This window comes from Mauremys mutica, chromosome 3 (assembly GCF_020497125.1).
Source record: "Mauremys mutica isolate MM-2020 ecotype Southern chromosome 3, ASM2049712v1, whole genome shotgun sequence".
NCBI lineage: Eukaryota > Metazoa > Chordata > Testudines > Geoemydidae > Mauremys > Mauremys mutica.
In genome coordinates, this window is record NC_059074.1 from 164,212,039 (window position 1) to 164,231,928 (window position 19,890).

The 19,890-nt window shown below is 41.6% G+C and overlaps 1 protein-coding gene across 1 annotated transcript in view; it reads left to right on the forward strand.

Moving 5' to 3' along the window:
- Positions 1-19,890, forward strand: part of USH2A (usherin) — a 624,012-nt gene that overhangs the window by 572,080 nt on the left and 32,042 nt on the right. The window contains exons 63-65 of the mRNA XM_045011456.1: positions 9,998-10,225; positions 11,055-12,571; positions 14,542-14,863. Coding sequence (XP_044867391.1) covers positions 9,998-10,225; positions 11,055-12,571; positions 14,542-14,863 — 2,067 coding nt within the window. The remainder of the gene's footprint in view (positions 1-9,997; positions 10,226-11,054; positions 12,572-14,541; positions 14,864-19,890) is intronic.

The following is a 19,890-nucleotide window of genomic DNA, read 5'->3' on the forward strand; positions in this document are numbered from 1 at the left end:
CATTGAAAAAAGGCGAGAAACGATTTTTTTCCCTTTTCTTTCGGGGGGTGGGAAGGGTGTAAATTGATGACATACACCCTGAAACACTCGGGAAAATGTTTTTGACCCTTCAGGCACTTGGAGCCCAGCCAAGAATGCAAATGCTTTTCGGAGACTGCGGGGACTGTGGGATAGCTGGAGTCCTCAGTCCCCCCTCCCTCCCTCCCTCCATGAGCGTCCATTTGATTCTTTGGCTTTCCGTTACGCTTCTCACGCAGGACTGTGCTGAGTCCCTGCTGTGGCCTCTGTCTATCATAGCCTGGAGATTTTTTCAAATGCTTTGTCATTTCTTCTTCTGTAACGGAGCTCTGATACAACAGATTTGTCTCCCCATACAGCGATCAGATCCAGTATCTCCCGTACGGTCCATGCTGGAGCTCTTTTTGGATTTGGGACTGCATCACCACCCATGATGATCAGAGCTCCACGCTGGGCAAACAGGAAATGAAATTCAAAAGTTCGCAGGGCTTTTCCTGTCTACCTGGCCAGTGCATCCAAGTTCAGATGGCTTTCCAGAGCGGTCACAATGGTGCACTGTGGGATAGCTCCCGGAGGCCAATACCATCGATTTGCGGCCACACTAACCCTAATCCGACATGGCAATACCAATTTCAGCGCTACTCCTCTCGTCGGGGAGGAGTACAGAAACCAGTTTAAAGAGCCCTTTATATCGATATAAAGGGCCTCATTGTGTGGACGGGTGCAAGGTTAAATCGGTATAACGCTGCTAAATTCGGTTTAAACGTGTAGTGTAGACCAGGCCACACACATCCTTGTTCCTTCACCCCACCCCAGTTATTTCCCTAAATTCCTTCCTGCCTTCTGGTTCTCAGTCTCTATCTCCTTGCCCTGTCAGTCATAACATTCCTTCCTGCCATCCTCCACACCCTGTTCTTCTTGTGCAGCCAGCCACAGTTTCTTTCTCCACTTCCAGTCCCAGTTTCATCAGGCTCCATGACCCAAATTACTCCTTTCCCTCAGTTTGTACATAGGACCTGAGGGGGGATGGAGCATGCTCGGTTGCTCTGTTATGGTGGTGCATGCACAGTCCGGTTACATGTAAGAATTGTGAGGGGATGAAACATGCTCAGTTGCTATGTGGAGCCTGTGCATATGCAGTCTGGTCAGCACTAGGAGCTGCAGGAGGCTCAAGCATGCTCACGGAGGATGGAATCTTTGGAGCATGAGCATGTGCAAACAGATTTTTTTTCAAAGGCTTATAACTTGGCCAAAATTGGATGGATTTTTATTGGGACAGCAAAAGGCCACTCCCTGCCAACTTTCCATACTCCAAAAGCATGGGAGCATTAGATCTTCTTAAATAAAAGGTAGGCAGGATTTTTCTAACATTGCAAAACAACTTATTGTTTAAACATTCCAAAAGCATTCAGCCTGAGGCAGACATCCAGCATAAAAATTTCAGCCTAAATGCTTAATGTTTGTAAAAGTTATAGAATATCAGGGTTGGAAGGGACCTCAGGAGATCATCTAGTCCAACCCCCTGCTCAAAGCAGGACCAATCCCCAATTAAATCATCCAACAGATTATTGCCCCATATCCCTAAAGGATTGAACTCACAATGCTGGGTTTAGCAGGCCAATGCTCAAACCACTGAGCTATCCCTCCCCACAACTAAACCTGCTAAAAGAGGAAACATTGGGCAATCGAAACAAGAGGTGGTGCTATCAGCCCCACCTATAATGATCAAGGCCATGGCAAATTGGACTCAAATTCTGTAGCAAGTTCCCCTGAAACCTGTGACAATCCAGCACAGAAAACAGGAAATTTGGTGACTGATAGCTACATTTAAATTTAAAAATGGAAATCTCATTGAATAAAATATGAAAATGAGTACTACAGTCAATATGTTGGTCCCTGTGTTCATTCATTTAAAAAATGAATTCTGTTTATTTTATTCAGTCCCCACATTTTCAATTTGTACTTAAAGCATTGATTTTTTTTATTGACAGCCCATACTCCATTGTAGAGGTCATTGGGGGAAAGTTTAAAGTGTTAGTAGCTGGCTAAGAGCAGCAGGGATGTTTGGCACCCAAAAAGGTATGGGAGGTTGTTTGAGATTGTGGGCTAGAAATATTAACTAACTATTTTGGCTAAAGTGAGCTGAAGTTTAAATTATTACATTAAAATTATCATCTTTAGGGAGTTTTAGCATTAACCCAGTGAGAGTCTCACACCTGTCAGAACTATTGTTTCATGCTCTCTACAGATTCAGCTAGATTAATTGGTTTCCATTTGGTTAACTTGTAAAAGGCTTTCTTTACAACCATAAGGACTAGAACCCTAATAGTTTAAAAATGAAAATTTATATTCCAGACCATATTTGTGAGCGAAATAGAACTTCAAAGTAGGTGGGGTTCTGAACATGAGTTAATCGATAGGAGTTCAAGGGCAAGAATATGTGGGTGGATCAGCACTGGTGGGCTTCAGGAAAGGGGTGGCTTTTAAGGAGGAACTTGAAGGAGAAGAGGGGAGGGCACCTGGAGCATACAAGTAGAAGTATGCTGCAAGTGACATCCAAGTGAAGGGGGTGGTATGTGATTGCACCTCAGTGCATAAGGAGACATGGATGCTGTAACTAGAGGGAGGACTGAGTGTATGGATCTGGCTGAGGATTAACAGGAGATATAGGCAGGAGTTGGGGACAAAATGGAGTCATGTGGAGCCTTGAAGAGGGGAATTGGAGAAGAAGTTAGTAACAGAGTTAAGGAGGGGGTGACATGGTTAGAATGCCAGTGCACCCCACTCATGTACTTATTCACTACACCAATACTAACTTGGACTCTAAATACATTCTATGGGTGGCATACACGAGCCCACTTATCCACTGATGTTTTAAAAACTCCCGCACCCCAGTGTGGGTCTATGCTGGTTATGTGCTATGTATGTATCCTGTGAACCTTGTAACCGATACTTGTAATCCCTCATAACTTAAACCTGACCCCAGAGGTACAGTACCTTCCCTCTTAGCTTGTGTAAATTTGATCTTAAACATTAGCTTTAATAAAATTTTTATACCCTGCAGGTGGACTTTTCTAAAGCACTAAGTGATATAAGAGCACAAGTTCCACCACAAATCAATGAGAATTGGCCTCCTATGTTATTTATAATGAGATGGTTGTTAGACGCCTAGATGATTTTGAAAACCCCATTATTAGTGCTTTAGAAAATCCGACTCTGCACCTTTTATGCTAATTTAGGCCAACATTTCCAAACCTGGGTGCTTGAAGGTATGCTCCTAAATCCTTATGTAGGTGCCCAGCGATAAAGGGCTTGATTTAATACTCAGGACCAAATTCATGTAAATTATTGTAGCTTATGCACCAGCATGGTGGAAGGGTGGAGTTAGAGCAGGAAAAGCAACTATTAGGAGGGTATAGGAAAGTGTAAGATAAAACAAGCTCTGTCCAGCTTTGTTTCATACCCTCCTATTGGATGCATTTAAGAGTATAAGAACAGCCATATTGGGTCAGACCAATGGTTCATCTAGCCCAGTATCCTGTCTTCTGGCAGTGGCCACTGCCAGGTGCTTCAGAGGGAATGAACAGAACAAGCAATCATTAAGTGATCCATCCCCTGTCACCCATTCCCAGCTTCTGGCACACAAAGGTAGGGACACTTCAGAGAATGTCCTATCCTGGTTAATAGCCGTTGATGGACCTATCCTCCATGAACTTATCCAGTTCTTTTTTGAACCCAGTTATAGTCTTGGCCTTCACAACATCCTTTGGCAAGGAGTTCCACAGGTTGACTGTGTGTTGTGTGAAGAAATACTTCCCTTTCTTTGTTTTAAACCTATAATTTATTCATAGCCCCCGTCCTTCCCTCCACTGTACAAAATTATACCAAATTATGATGGTGAAATATACACCACTTTATACGTCAGATCTGAATTTGGCCCTAAGACTTTCTGAGCAAAGATGGTAACAATGGCCACATTGCCCCGTCTATGTACCTGTCAAGGGAGACTGGTAAAGAGGAAAACTGATAGGTTCCCTTTGTGCAGTTTTCCCCCATTGGTGGAGCAAAGCTTGCCCCATACAAAATGATCAGGGTCTATGGTCCCCAGTACCTGGTGATCCCCTCAGAGGCCCTGCACCAACCTCATCCTCCTTTCCAGCTCCCTGGGCAGTGCTGCTCAAATAGAGCCTCCCTTATGATTCAGACCCCTAGAACCTTGCCAAGGGAGATTCCATAGGATGGATGGCTCTGTTGAAAAGGTAGCATCATGCTGAATTACCTTATTTTAAGATTCCTTTCTGATGTCTGATGGAATGTTAAAAAACAATGCATGGATCCCTAACCCACTGGAGTTCATCATACGTGGAGGCAGGGCGTCTGGTGCCATCAAGGAGAATAGGGGATTGTACTTCTAGGAGGAATGATATGGCTCCTTGACATTGTATTGAAGAAACCTGAGGGATGTTGGGGGATGTAAAGTGAAAACAGAGAAAAGGTGAGAAATAATTTTCCTTATACTGAAAATAGAAATAATCTGGACAATCACCATAGCTGATTAATGACTGTCTGCATTTTGATGATTACCCCTAAAGAAGTGATAAATGTCCGTGTTACCTGTTCATCAGCTCTCAAATGGTACAGTAGCTCTCCTAATATGGCAGTTTTATGTTTCAAAATCGTACCCTGAATCTAAGGCACTGGGGTAAATTGGGTTATCTTAATATAGAGTACAAAGTGCTGGATCATCAGATCAATAGATTCAAAGATGAGTCGGTTGTGTGGCTTTATGCAGTTTAAACATTTGTGCAGGGAGTCTGCCCACACAGAGTATTATTGACAGCTACAGATCAATGCTAATTTTTGATCATTTTCAACCTACAAAAACCTCTTGACCCTGTTATCACCTTTGGGGCACTCCAAGTAGTCAAAAGCAATCACAGTAGAAGGGTAAAACTGTCAGAATTCTTAAGACTCAGAGTAGTCTTGACCACCCCGCCAGGAGCAGGCTACTCAGGCGAGGTTAGTCAGGAAGACATGCACATTGCATTCTGGATGCCACTGCCTTTCAGCTGCCTGAAAGACTATGCTAATTTGTTTCTGGACTTTAAGTGACTTCAGTGCTCATGAATTAAAAAGTAAACAAACAAAAGAGGCAATCTGAAGTGAGTCTAAATGCATAAATTATTCATGCTTCATATTTTCTCATTTTATATTTTGAAAGTATGTTTAAAAAAGGTTTTATTTTAAATAATTTTTCTTTCATCATAGTTTACAGTCAGAGCAGTGAAATTAGCTGGACAAAGTATTTATTGTTATCTGTTTATACTGCAACTCAAAATGTGCTGGACAGTTTACAGCAGTGGTTCTCAATCACCCCTGAGAGTAAGCAGAATTTTTCCAGGGGGGTACATCAGCTCATCTAGATATTTCTGTAATTTTACAACAGGCTACATAGAAAGCACTAGTGAAGTCAGTGCAAACTAAAATTTCATATAGACAATAACTTATTTATACTGCTTTAAATACTATACACTGAAATGTAAGTACAATGTTTATTTTCCAGTTGATTTATTTTATAATTATATGGTAAAAATGAAAAAGTCAGAAATTTGTCAGTAACAGTGTGCTGTGACACTTTTGTATTTTTATGTCTTATTTTGTAAGCAAGTAGTTTTTAAGTGAGGTGAATCTTGCGGGTATGCAAGAGAAATCAGACGCCTGAAAAGGCTCTGTAAAGGTTGAGAGCCACTGCTTTTCAGAACACACAAAAGGATGTGGAGTAGATGTCAAAGTTGTGCAAGGATGTGGCTACAGAAACCAGAGGTCATCCTCCATTTTCGAAGGTGTGGTTCTGGACTGCAGAGGACGGAACAGATTGTGGTTGGCTGCCAGGGGCGGCTCTACAAATTTGGCCGCCCCAAGCAGTCATGCCCGGGAGGCGCCCCCGAGCCGCGGGAGCAGCAGACCTCTCGCGGGCATGACTGCGGAGGGTCCGCTGGTCGCGCGGCTCGGCTGGACCTCCCGCAGCTGCGGGCGGTTCGCTGGTCCGGCGGCTCCGGTTGAGCTGCCGCAGGCATGCCTGCGGGAGGTCCAGCCGAGCCGCGGGACCAGCGAACCATCCGCAGTCATGCCTGCGGGAGGTCCACTGGAGCCGCTGGCCGAGCGTCCCCTCCGCAGTCATGCCTCCGCAGGCATGACTGCGGCAGGTCCGCCGGCCCAGCCTGCCGCCCCCCCGGGAAAGGGCCGCCCCAGGCGGGTGCTTGTCCCACTGGGCTCTGGAGCCGGCCCTGTTGGCTGCATCTTACAGCAAGAGTTGGTCAGAAATTTTCTGACAAAACAGTTTAGTTGGAAAATGCCAGCATGCCAAATCTAAATTTTTTACAAAAGCAAGTTGGGGTTGATTAACTTTCTCCAACCCACTTCTGAAACCTGCCTGGTTCCCTGGCAACTCTCTCTATGCGGTCTGCCCAGGGACTGGGGACCACAGGCTTTGAGGGTCTGCAGCTCCAGGGTAGTCAGCATGGCAGGGCTTTCAGGCTCACTGCCCTGGAGCCAGACGCCAGGAAGTCCTGGGAGACCCAGCTCCAGCCAGGGCTCTGAGGATATGTCTATGCTGCTGCTGAGAGATGTGATTCCCATTGTGGGTAGACAGACTCACTGTAGCTCAGCTTGAGCTAGCATGCTAAAAAGAGCAGTGTTGATACTGCTGCCCAAGTCCAAGCCAGCCCAATCCCCTGGTCCGAGCTCGTGCGGCTAGCCCAAGCCACCGCCAGTGCTGCAACCCACATGTTGCTATTTTTAGTGCGCTAACTCGAGCCGACACTAGTGCAAGTGCCTCTGCCTGCGCTGAGACTCACACCTCCCAGCTGAAGTGCAGACATGCGCTCAGAGTCAAGGTTCCAGGAGCCTGGAAATTCTGGGGGCTCTCAGGGCTTACAAAGTCCCAGCTTCTGGCATCAAGTAACTTTACTCACCTGAGTAGCCCCCAGTAAATCTAACAGGAGCACTACTAATGAGAATACAGTTAATTAAACACCCAAGTGTTTGCAGGATTAAGCCTAACATAATGACCTATGACTGAGAATAATAAGCCATAAACACCAAGGATGAGAAGGACAGTGGTAACATTCCTCAGATCTCACGGTTACTCAGTTATGACCTGCAAACATCTTGATGTTTGTTAGTTTTTAATGGTGAATGAATTCACGCCTTGTAGGCAATATGGAAGCAGTGGATATTTCAATGCGGAGAGTGGGTGGCTTTGCAAATAAGGATTGGGAGGGTGTTCCATGCAATGGCCTTGATCCTGTAATCTGATCCATGGGTGCTGACTTCTGATCTGCAGGGGTGGACTCTTAGGATGATACAAGATCAACTTTGATCTGAGTCATTCACAGAGGGTGATGTGGGGGATAAAGCCTTAGCAGCGTATTCTAGGAGAACTTCTCCCAAGCTTATTTTTTTAAAAATACCTGTAAACATTTTGCACTTCAAGAAGTGTCTGTAGGAGCCAGGGATAAAAGCCATCCCTGGCAAGAATGGTTTTTCAGTCTCCAGAGGACAGGATGAACCACAGGCAGGGAAATCCCTCCATCTCTGTTTCAGTTCAAACACTGGTGAGGACCGTAAATAATTAAACATTAGGAGTTAGTGGGAAAGCTATAGAGGATTATTGGAACAATCTCATTTTTCTTTTTATTTAAGAAAATTCTTTATTTTGCAGCATTGTTGCTACTAGAACCCCTCCCCTGATTGTATGGTTGACAAGAAGCAGAGCCATTGATTTTTGTCTCATGCTTATATTCCTATATTTGATCCTTCCACAAGTCTTTGTGTAACAACTCAGAAGCGATAATTTAATGTCATGTGGTCCCTCCTCTCCCCACCCCCCGAACCATGGGATGTAAATTTTAGGCTTTTAAAAGTTCTGTTTTTAAAGGCCATTAGATAACTGTCCTCATAAAAACTATTAATACAGACCACAGCCAATTGTAAAGCTAATTTTAATCATGTTTTGTGCCAACATAATTTCTGATGCCAGATTTTTATGCCAAGCATGAACTTCAATTTGAGCTCTGTACTTTAACCTGCAGTTCATAATTTTGCATTCAGCTGTATAGGGGTTTGGCTGTGGCAGTTTGAATGCTTCCACTTTCAAGGATCTAAGCCATAAATGTTTATTAAAAGAATCTATAATGAAATCAGTTTTGTTATTTTTTTAATGGCTGCCTTGAGTATGTTGGATGACTGAATGCAGGTTGTTAATCATTAAGTACTCATGTTACAAAAAGTGTTTGATAGTATTGCCATCTAGGGGCTGAACTAAATTCTCCATACTGAAATAAACTGTAATTGAACAGGTGCTGCTATTGACAATATACATATGTTTTTGCTTTATAGCCCACATGCTTTCCATGTTTCTTATGACAAAAGATATCTCTAAATGTCCCACAGCAGCCAACGCTTTTTTATATATAATCTGTTTGAAGTGATTGCTATTTGCATTTGAGCTTATGCTTTTTTGGCAGTGATGACTGGGAATTCCTAACAAAGAATTATATTTTTTGCATTATTAATCTTGTCAGTGTTTGCCTGGTTTAACGGGAAAAGGAATAATTTATCAGAAAAGTATGTTTATCATCTGTATTTGTGTCATCTTCAGATTTAATATTCATAATGGTCATTCAGATGTGGTGCCGTATTTATCGAAAGCACTAACTTGTTGTGGGGGAAATAACTATTTACATATTTATGATCTAACTTTTAATATTTAAAAAAGAAATTAATATTTCTGTAAAATTTGTATCAGTCTGGTAGCTTAACAAATGTTTAAATATTAAACAATTTCTAGTGTTAACATTTAACAACTTAATATGACTTACTGAAGCAAGGAAATTGACTTTAGCAGTTTTTGCTACATAAAGGAAACTAAATTATCAGTCGTTTTCCTGACATCTATGTAATCAATGCAAAAGCAGAATTAAATATATTAGTGGCCAGTGGAGAAACTCATCCTGGTCCCCAATGAGATTTATAGCAAAATTTGTTAGTCCTCCTGCTTATTTCCAGCCATCTTCTCTTCAAAGTGGGTTGTTTATTGTTATCTATATTTCTGAATGCTACACACGCCATCGTTTTAAGGAACTGCAGAGACCCAACTACATCTTATCTTGTGAACTTGTTGTTTAGGTAACATCTTAACCATGTGAATTATGGGAGACATTTTACTCCATTTCTAATGGTGATTTAACCTTTGGGATTGTTATATTTTCAATATGGGAACCAAACTGTACTCTCAGTGATGCTAGTGTACATCCAGATGACATTGCTTTAATTTGCCAAAACATTATGTGATACCAATCAGTATGGTATTCACATGATTCCTGAATACACTATGGAAGGTGTGTGATTAGGGTGACCAGATGTCCCGATTTTATAGGGACAGTCCCGATATTTGGGGCTTTGTTTTATATACGTGCCTATTACCCCTTACCCCCATCCTTATTTTTCATACTTGCTGTCTGGTCACCCTATGTGTGATGTACATAGTGGGCCACTGTGCTAGCATAATACAGATCTTAGCGTCTTAATCCTTCAAAGTGCTGACCACTCAGGTCCTGATGCAGCACAGCATTTGAGCGCATGCTTAACTTTAAGTATGTATGGAGCTACTCACATGATTAAAGTTGAGCATGTGCATAAGTGCTTTGCTAGATAAGGTTCAGAGTGCTCTGCACCTTGCTGAATTGAGCTTACTTAGAAGATCTGCTCCCTACAAACCACAGGAGTTTCTATTCAAGGCTTAGCTGCAGTAATGCACATTCAGTGAGCCCAGCTGCCAGATGTGGTACTCTGTGAAATGATTGTGATATCTTTGGAGTCAGAGCACCAGTTGCCCAGTCCAATGCTGGTGTAAACCACAAACACTGATTATTGCCATTTAAACTAAATGAGAAAATATTCTGTATTCCTACTGCAGGGAACAAAGCATCAGGCTCACTTGTTTGGACTGAAACCTTTTACCACGTATCACATTAACATTGTGGCTGTAAACAACGCTGGCCAACTTTCGAGTCCCTGGACTTCTGTGACCACGCTTGAAGCTTCACCTAGCGGTCTGAGCAACTTCACTGTAGAGAAAAAAGAGAACGGCAGGGCATTGTTAATTAAATGGTCAGAGCCTTCCAAACCCAATGGAGTAATTAAGGTAATCTTTATCCTGAAACCTCATTCATCACAGTTAAAAGGAAAATGCCAAATATCATGTTGGAAAACTTTTGCTAAAATTCACTAGACTTAAAAAGGAGTTCTTTGAAGACACACACACACAACTGCACAAGTATGATGTGATGAAGAGATTGAGCAATGCTTACTTTCTAGGTATATGCAAATTTAGATATCTATTACTACTTATATGCTTTCTTGCAACTATGAGTATCTAGAACACTGACGAAATCCTGCCCTTCAAAGTCACAGGAAAGGATATTTTAAAGGCTATGTTTTCAGGCCTAATTAGTTTAATATTGTTCTTCATTATATAGAACAGTATCTATTAAAGGGATATTTTCAGCTTAATTTAGCCTTATGCCCCACATTAGATTTTGTTACAACAAAGTTCAATAGAAATGTTGCTATGAAGTTTGGGGGGTTCTTTTAAACAGTTTTTGTTGGGGTGTAAATATTAACCTGCAAGGTTTGTAACCCTTATATTGTGACATTAGAGCCCTGAAATAAAATTGACTAGAAAGTAAATATAATCAAAAGTGAAACTGACTAGTATATTTTCACTGCCCAAGATGAGTGAAATGTAAAAAGCAAACAAATCAGCATTAATTGTGAAAAGTAGGTTAAAATATTATTTCAGCGTTAACAAGCCAAGATGTTGTTAATAAGGAGTTAAGGAAATTAGTTTCTGGGTCACAAATTAATAATCCTTATAAAGTTATGAAGATAAACATTGTATCTAAATAAGTATCTCTCCTAGAATTCATTTGCAAATTCTCCAACTGATGATTTCCCTTTCTTTTTTTTCTCAGACGTACAATATTTTAAATGATGATAATCTGGAATATAGTGGTTTATCTCGTCAGTTCCTGTTTAGACGCTTGGAGCCTTTCACACTGTACACTCTAGTACTTGAGGCTTGCACTGTGGCAGGTTGCACTCGCTCTTCACCACAGCCAGTCCAAACAGATGAAGCACCCCCTGTGTCTCAGCTGGCACCTGTAATCCAGTCAGTTAATGCTACCAATATTGAACTGAGCTGGTCTGAACCAATTAATCCAAATGGAAAAATAATTCACTATGAAGTTATTCACAGATGCACAAAAGAAAAGGCTTCAGGGAACAGAGCAACAACAGTAGAGGAGAAAATTGTTTTCACAGAATATAACACTGAAAATAATACATTTAAATATAATGATAAAGGTTTACAGCCATGGACAAGGTATGAATATAAAATACGTGCATGGAATTCAGTGGGCTATACCGATAGCTCTTGGTCAGTGGCGAAGACTAGTCAAGCTGCCCCTAAAGGTCTTGCTACACCTAGGTTAACCTATGTATCAGTTAACCCCCATAAAGTGCTCATTTCATGGCTCTCCCCAGAAGAACCAAATGGTGTTCTCCAATCATATAGGCTACAAAAAAATGAGGTTTTCTATCCTTTCAGCTTTGATGCTACTACTTTCAACTATATGGATGAAGACTTACAGCCTTATTCAGTGTACAGTTATGCAATAGTTGCTTGTACAGTCGGAGGCTGCTCTACCAGTGAACCAGCCAAAATCCAAACTCTAGAGGCAGCTCCAGCATTAGTCAACCCTCCGTCTCTGCAGGCTATCAGTGCCACTCAGATTAATGCGTCTTGGTCCCCACCCCAGATTCAAAATGGAGAAATCACGAAGTACATATTAAAATTAAGTGATGAAGAATATTATGTTGGGAGAGGTTTATCAAGACTGATTTCAAACCTACAGCCTTGCACGCAGTATGATTTCACGCTGGTTGCCTGTACTAATGGAGGCTGCACATCTAGCATATCCCAATCTGTTTTGACAATGGAGGCTCCACCACTAAATATGGAAGCCCCCAGGTTTCTAGTCACAGGATCAGAGTCAATAGAAATCACCTGGAAAACCCCAATGAATCCTAATGGTAAAATCAGAAGTTATGAGCTGAGGAGGGATGGAGCTCTTATTTATTTAGGTCTGGAAACTCGGTACCTTGACTTCACACTAACACCAGGCATGGAATACAGCTATGAGGTAACTGCAAATAATAGTCAAGGAAGCACCACTAGCCCACCAGCTAGAATTAGAACCCACCCTTCTGCTCCATCTGGAATGTTACCTCCTCGACTGCAGGCATGGGCCCCAAAGGAGATTTTGGTGGCCTGGGATCCTCCTGCAAAAGTTAATGCTGATATAAAAAATTATACAATCTCTATTCGTGAGCCTGCTGAAATGAGAAAGAAAACTGTTGACTTTGACACCTCTCACATTTCTTTTGTTAGACAGTCCTACGTTGCAGCAGACCTAAAACCCTACCATAGGTAAGTTCTGAATACTTAGTTTTGTTGAATGAATATCACAGGATAATTCAAAAAGTTTGAGACTGGGCTAGTATACAAAACTTTCCTAAAGACTGAAAAATGAGGTTTGAGGGGCGGGGTCTCACATTTTCTTCAGTCGAACAGATGGTCAGATCCCCACAGTTCTTATTCCCACAAAGTCCACACTAAGACAAGATAAATAAAAATCAGTTGTCTGCCTTTTCAGTAAAGTATGCAAGGTCAATCTAGGGTACAAGCAATGCAAGGGACACCTTGGGGAGCCTTTGCAGACTCAAGTTCACAGCCTTGCCCAACCCTCCCCCCCCCCACACACACTTTTGCAAGTCAGTTGTATTCCACAATAGTTTTTCCTTGTTTTATAAACCGAATTAAAACATAAAACAAAGATCTGTGGGGCAGCTCATCTCTGGTGTATCTGCACTAAGGACAGTTGAGTTATACCAGGGATTCATTTTTTTTTGTGTGTGTTTACAGCACAGACTTGCTGTTTAGATTTTAGTGCAAGCTACATTTAAAATAGTGTACTGTACCAGATTTAAGTGAGAACAAACTTGCTTGGTTTTGTAAAAGTATCGTTTTTTCAAATTCTTGATTATTTAATCACCACCTCTTATCTTTTGTGTAGAAGTTCGTTTTTATTCCTTAAATTGTCGACAACTCTTTCTGCATGGTACCTGTAAATAATCTAAATTGTAAGAGAGACTAATAATATGGTATAGTTAATGTTTTGTAAATTAAGGCAATAGTCCAAAAAGACAAAGATTATATAGCTCTTCGGGTATTTTCAGTTCAGCTATTATTGTAATTTAGTGATGTTGACCGTTTGATCTCCCTGCGATATTATCTCTGATATGTAAAGAAGGAAACGGAGGCCTCATCAGTGGATAATTTCTTGGAAGCTTTGGAGTCTGGTTTATATGCTTTAGCTTGAGCCTTCCCTGGGAACTCCGCTGGGCCATGTTAGAGCAGCAAAGGGCCAATGACTTTATGCTAATAAATCCACTTTGTGATACCGAATACCTCCAACCTGGCCTTCTGCACCCAAAGAAAGACCTTTCTGGCCAACATTAACCCAGTTACATGCTGGTTTATCAATCATCAAGATGCCTCAATCCCAGCCAGCAAAATTTGAACTCACTCAATCAATTATTTTTGTCTTGGACCTGGTCTCTTGCCATTTGGAATGGTGCATCTGTGTGTGTCTCTATTTGATTTATGTTTTCCTTCCTTCCTTTTTTTGTTAATGTTATCTGTTTGTGTCTTTAATACTCTCTCCAGCTGATCATTTACAGAATAGCTGTCAGTCAGCCTTGGAAAGCTGTCCCCCTCAGTGCCACTGTCCTCAGAGCACATGTTCAGTGAAACTTGTCACTACCAGGCCTCACTCTCCAAACTTGGACCTAGGGGAAGTAGGATATAAATTCTGTCTGAGTGAGGCAGATCAAGTGGAAGATTGCTGTGCTCTGTGGCCAGTGGAGACATTTTTATCTCCGGTGTCTGGATGACAATGGGTGGGTCACAATGTCCATATAATTTCTCTGGCAAACACTTGTGGAAGACGTTTTCTGTTTAATACAAAGAAATGGCAGACTGAGTGAAATTAAAAGCAGACATTTCACTTTAAATGGAAATATAAACACTTCTGGATCACATTTCCATTACAAACGACCCTGTCCAACAGCCCTTCCTTATCTGTGTGGTCCCATTTATTTTACTCACACAAATGAGAATGCCACATGAGGGTTTCAAGATCAGACCCACAAGAGGAAATTACATCATCCCTTCACCACACTAATGTGAATTGTTTTCTTCCTCAAAAATATGGACAAAAATAACTAAGGAAAACTCCTCTCTTTCTAAACAACCTTAATTGATTCTAATCTTATGTGTAGTGCATATGCACAGTTGTAATGCTCTTATTGACTGGTTTCTGATTTGTGTTTCCAAAGATATGAAGTACAAGTTCAAGCATGCACATTGCAGGGATGCGCTACTAGTGAATGGGCATCCATACAGACTCTGGAAGCACCCCCTGAAGTGCAGCCTTCCCCTCTCATAGAGATGCAGACAAGTTCTGATGGATTCCAGTCAGTCGCATCTATTCTGTGGACTGGTCCACAGCAGCCAAATGGGAAGGTTTTATATTATGAGCTTTACCGAAGACAAGCAACTCATACCCACATACATGTAGACCTGGTGCTTGTTTATAATGGGACTTTAACATCCTTCAAAGATACCAAGTTGCTGCCTTATACAGAATATGAATATCAGGTATGAAATGAAGTCAGTTAGCTACAAGGTATACAGATATAATTAAGATTTCAGTACACCTCAATAACAAAAGATGCTTGTTCGTTATAATTATAAAATAAAATGTTTCAATTTTAATTGAATTTTAATTGTAATAGTATTGTTGTACTTAAACAATTATTGCACATTTATTTAAAATAGATCAGACCTTGAAGATAACATTCTATGAGGAATAAATTCATTCACTGCTCTTTTTTCATTTCTTCATCAAAATCATTAATTCTAATTTGTGTGCATTTGTGTCCCTTGCACATCAGAGGTTTCCGCCACTTTAGTGGTACCAACTTATTTTGAAGCAGCAAAGAATCCTGTGGCACCTTATAGACTAACAGACGTTTTGCAGCATGAGCTTTCGTGGGTGAATACCCACTTCTTCGGATAAGGCATCCGAAGAAGTGGGTATTCACCCACGAAAGCTCATGCTGCAAAAGGTCTGTTAGTCTATAAGGTGCCACAGGATTCTTTGCTGCTTCTACAGAACCAGACTAACACGGCTACCCCTCTGATACTTGACTTATTTTGAAGTGCCAGGTAGCTTGGTCTTGTTAGTAGCTTTATTTCAAATGTGCAAATATTTTTATTTTTACTTTTACATTTGATTACCTTCTATGGAAGCAGGATGGACTGGTTTTGTTAGTGGATTATTTTATTTTAGGTGGTAGGATTACAAATATTTGTCTCACGGTAAATTTAAAAGTTAATTCACTGTTGATGGGTTATTTTTATTTTGTATGTTCATATTCATTTTGTACTTGTTACTTTTCTTTTGGGGTTAAAGGTGTAGCTACGGGACCATTTCTGCTACTTTTGCTGAGTTTGAATAGTATTTTACCTCAGTATGCAAATGGTCCCATTAAAATCAATGTGACTGTTTGCAGGGTAAGGTACCACTCAGTGAGTGTAAGTAAGGGTTGCAGAAATGGGCCTTCTAAAGTAATCCTCTTTGATTGCAAAAGTCCTATGACCCTGAGGCAAGTGAGTTTCTTTGGGCTGTAGTTGTTTTCCATTAATGTCAAAGTCACATATCCCTGCATATTGTTCCTTTATCACACAGGATTACTAGTAATCTATGGCTATATTTGATTTCATATCTATGCATTTAACTTCCATTGTCCCCCTAGCAATGTATCATTTTCTGAAATTCAGTTCATGTTTTCATATGAATCTGGTGAGTTTACAACCTCACCAAAAACTAGCCCTGGATGTGTTAGCAGTAAATGTAAATACACCTCTACCCCGATATAATGCTGCCCCTGGGAGCCAAAAAATCTTACTGCATTATAGGTGAAACCGCGTTATATCAAACTTGCTTTGATCCGCCGGAGTGCGCAGCCCCACCCTCCTCCTCCCGGAGCACTGCTTTACCGTGTTATATCCAAATTCGTGTTATATCAGGTCACATTATATCAGGGTAGAGGTGTATGTGTAGTTTCATAGCAAAGTGATCACGTTTTCGCAGACATGAACCAGTATTCTCCTCTGCCCCATAACAGGACACCAGTGGGTCCTCACTCTTGGTTCAGTGCTGCATAATATATTGTGAGTTTTGAGATCTTCAATACCCCTTGAGTCTCTCCCTCTTTTTTGCTTATGTAAACTGAGTTTTTGAACTTCAAGAATTGTTTTGATTTGAGATGAAAGCTGCTGTATTCACAGGGCCGCGCTGTTGAGATTTTCCCTCCGCCCCACCTTGTTCATCTATGTGGACATCTGTTCCACATATTAGAGCCTTTTGCAGCTCTGTTCAACTGCTAGTGCAGTGTTCTTCTTGCTGGTTCGGGCCTATACAGAGTTATTCTTAAGAAACTACATTGTTAATATGAGCAACACAATCTTTCAAGACTGCCCCTGACTATGCCTTGGGGCCTGGAGGAAGGAATACGATGGCTATCCTTGTCCTCCTCCAGTGGCTCCACAATGGCCAGGGACAGGACCCCAAAGGAACAATGGCAAGGATGATGGAAATGGGTTTGGAATGATAGCAGAGAAATGGATTCACTACAGTGTGTTTTGAAAAATCTTTATTACCAATATGATGATCTAGATAATCTTTTCTTTTTCCTCTGGTGGTGTTGAGATCAGTGAAAGAGATCCTAGATAGCCCCAGGTTGAGAAATGTAATGACTTTCATTGGTTTTGTTCTGAGGAAAAGGACTGGTATCTCTGACCAGAGTGTTTCCAGTCACGAATGATGGGGCTCCGATTATTGGATTTCCTACTGTTGCTAATAATATAACTCCTTCCTTAAACTTCAGTGAACTGAACAGCACTAGGGACAATGCAAGGGTCCTTTCCAAAATAGAACACACCACTTAGAGGCTGGAAACTTTTCATGCTTAAAATACTTGAGGGAATATTTTCCTTCAATTAATCCTTTTTTGACCAAAACTGTTAAATCTTCACTGGCAACTGTGTGTGTGTCAGGGATGAAGTCTATGCATTTGTGTGTCAAGTATTGGTGTGTATTTGTATTCAGGTTTGCCTTTTTCAGATGTTCTTTAAACCCTCAGGGACCCATATATGGTCCCACAGTAATGTGAAATCTGTTCTCCTCACGCTATATTAATTTCTTGATGGTAAAATTGCTCTAAAGAATACCAGATCTCATCACTTAACGTGACCCTGTATGTGCCCTAAGGCATTAAAAAAATCCTCAAAAATGGAAACCCAAGGGCAAGTGTGTGTGTGGGGAGGTGGGAGAGGAGTTACAATAGAAAATAGTGGTGATTCTCCTCTAGCTGAAGAGGTGGAGTCCTGTATTTTCTGAGCTGAAAGTCCTTGGCTCTGTTCCTTATGCCACCGTTTAGCTTACTGCTATGTTGCCTCTATGTTTGCCGCCACAGACTCATAAGCTAGATATCCCCTTGCTTTTTTCAAATGACTACAGCTCCACCTTCGTTAATCCCCCCTGCCCCATGCTAGATGCTGCCACTGCCTCTTTATGCTTCCAATACTTTACCAAAAATTATTTAATTCACATTGTGTTCTTCCCTGCACCAGCCTTTAATTACTTGATATCTCAATCAGTATGGCTTTCAAGTTGTTTTTCATAGCACAGAGACTGTTTGAGTCAAGGGTTTTAATGATTTATTGATGATGTCTGACTCAGGTTGTCTGTATGTTCTAATTTTTCTGGACCGAAGTGCTGCACTTGAGGCAGGAAGAAACTCTATCTTTTATTTTGGTTCCACTCCGTAACTGGGCTGGGCTATCTGGCAAGGCCCTGAATTGGTTTTGTTCCTTCTCGGCCAGCAGCAATATATTTTGTTCCAGTGAGAGATTTGTGTGTGTGTCTTCCTCTTCTGCTGATGTCACTTGTGCATCCCTCTGGGATCTGTTCGTAGCCCTTCCATTGTTGACAATTTATATGTTGCCTGTGAGACAAATTATTCATAAGTATAGGGCTTGGCTTTCACTATTATGCTGATGAAACCTAGATTTATATTTCACTTAAGCACAGTATTGATTCTGCTGTCTCTGCATTGGAGGCTTGTTTGCTGGACATAAAACTTTAAATGCAACTAAATTTCCTCCAGCTGAATGCAGATAAAATCAAACCTCTGTGACTGGGCCCTCTGCAGCACTTCTAGAAATGTTGTTAGTTACCAGGATTCAGTTTGATGGATATAACATTAACATCTAATCTGAGGTCAGAAATTTTGGCGGCATTCTTTTCTGCTGATGTTTTACGGGAAGCTCATATAATTGGGCCTGCCCATCAGCCCTGTGGTTAGTGTTTTATAAGGGCAGATCGGGGGAACTTTTCAAAAGTACCCGAGTGATTTAGGACCTGCATCCCTAATTCTTACGTACTTAGGGGCCCAAGTCTAATTGAAAGTCAGTGGGACCTAGGCTTCTAAGTGCATATGTCACTTTTGAAAATGGGACTTATGCTCCTAAGTCACTAAGGGCCAGATTTTAAAGGTGTTTAGGTGCCAAAGGATGCAGATAGGACCTAGCTGGATTTTCAAAAGGGCCTATGTACCTAACTCCTATAGATTTCAACTGGGAATTAGGCACTAGGCACTTTTGAAAATCCCACTAGGCACCTATCTACCCCTTTAGGCACTTAAATACCTTTATAAATCTGGCCAGTAAGTGCTTTTGAAAATTTTACCCCATATCCTCAGCTGGTATAAACCAGTGTAGCTCCATGGACTTTGATAGCCCTACACCAGCTGAGGATCTCGTGCAGCAGGTTTAGTCTCTTGATTCCTCGCCCTTTGGACTGGGAGCACTCTGGAGACAGGATGCCCAGATCCTTGGGAGGAGAAAGCATTGAATGTTGTTTTACAGCAACCCATCTGGCCAGTCTAAGAGCAGCAATGATTCATCCAGTTCTTCTCAGCTGAAGGACAGTGTCTGTGGTGAGCACATGTAAGAGGGGGGGCTTAGTTCTTTTCTGTTTGACAGCAGAGTTATTGGTGTATAATGTACTCACCCTGCTCCTCAGAAAGGTTGTGATACATTGGTCCACCTCTTCATAATCCCTGAATTATGTAGGAGATCCAGGAGAGATATTTGGAACCTCATTTTTCTGGTACTCTCTGGCCCCTTCCTTCACCTTAATGTTTCTTTCCTGGCTTAGGGACACATCCTGCTCTCTCCTCTGCAAATCCCGACTATCCAAAGGGCAGCAGAAACAACATTGTTCAGCTCCCCCACAAGGATGGAAGAAGTCCTTTCTAGGGACCCTTACCCCTACATGTGGAGCTGTGCTCTGTGGGGAGTACACAAGGGGTGTTGGGGGCTGCTGGATCTGCAGCTATGAAGACACATAGCTGGATCTGCAGCTATGAAGATACATCAGCCTACCAATTTCTCCATGGAGGGAGGCTGCAGCAGCCGCTGAGGAGTCCATCCATTCCTGACCCCTGCAGAGCAATCTTGCTCACAGGTCATTTACTGGGGCTATATGAAGGGGCCGGGAAATGCACTTGGAGAAATACCTGAGAAAGTGGAGAGGCGTGGTTTGAGTGCTTCTACAG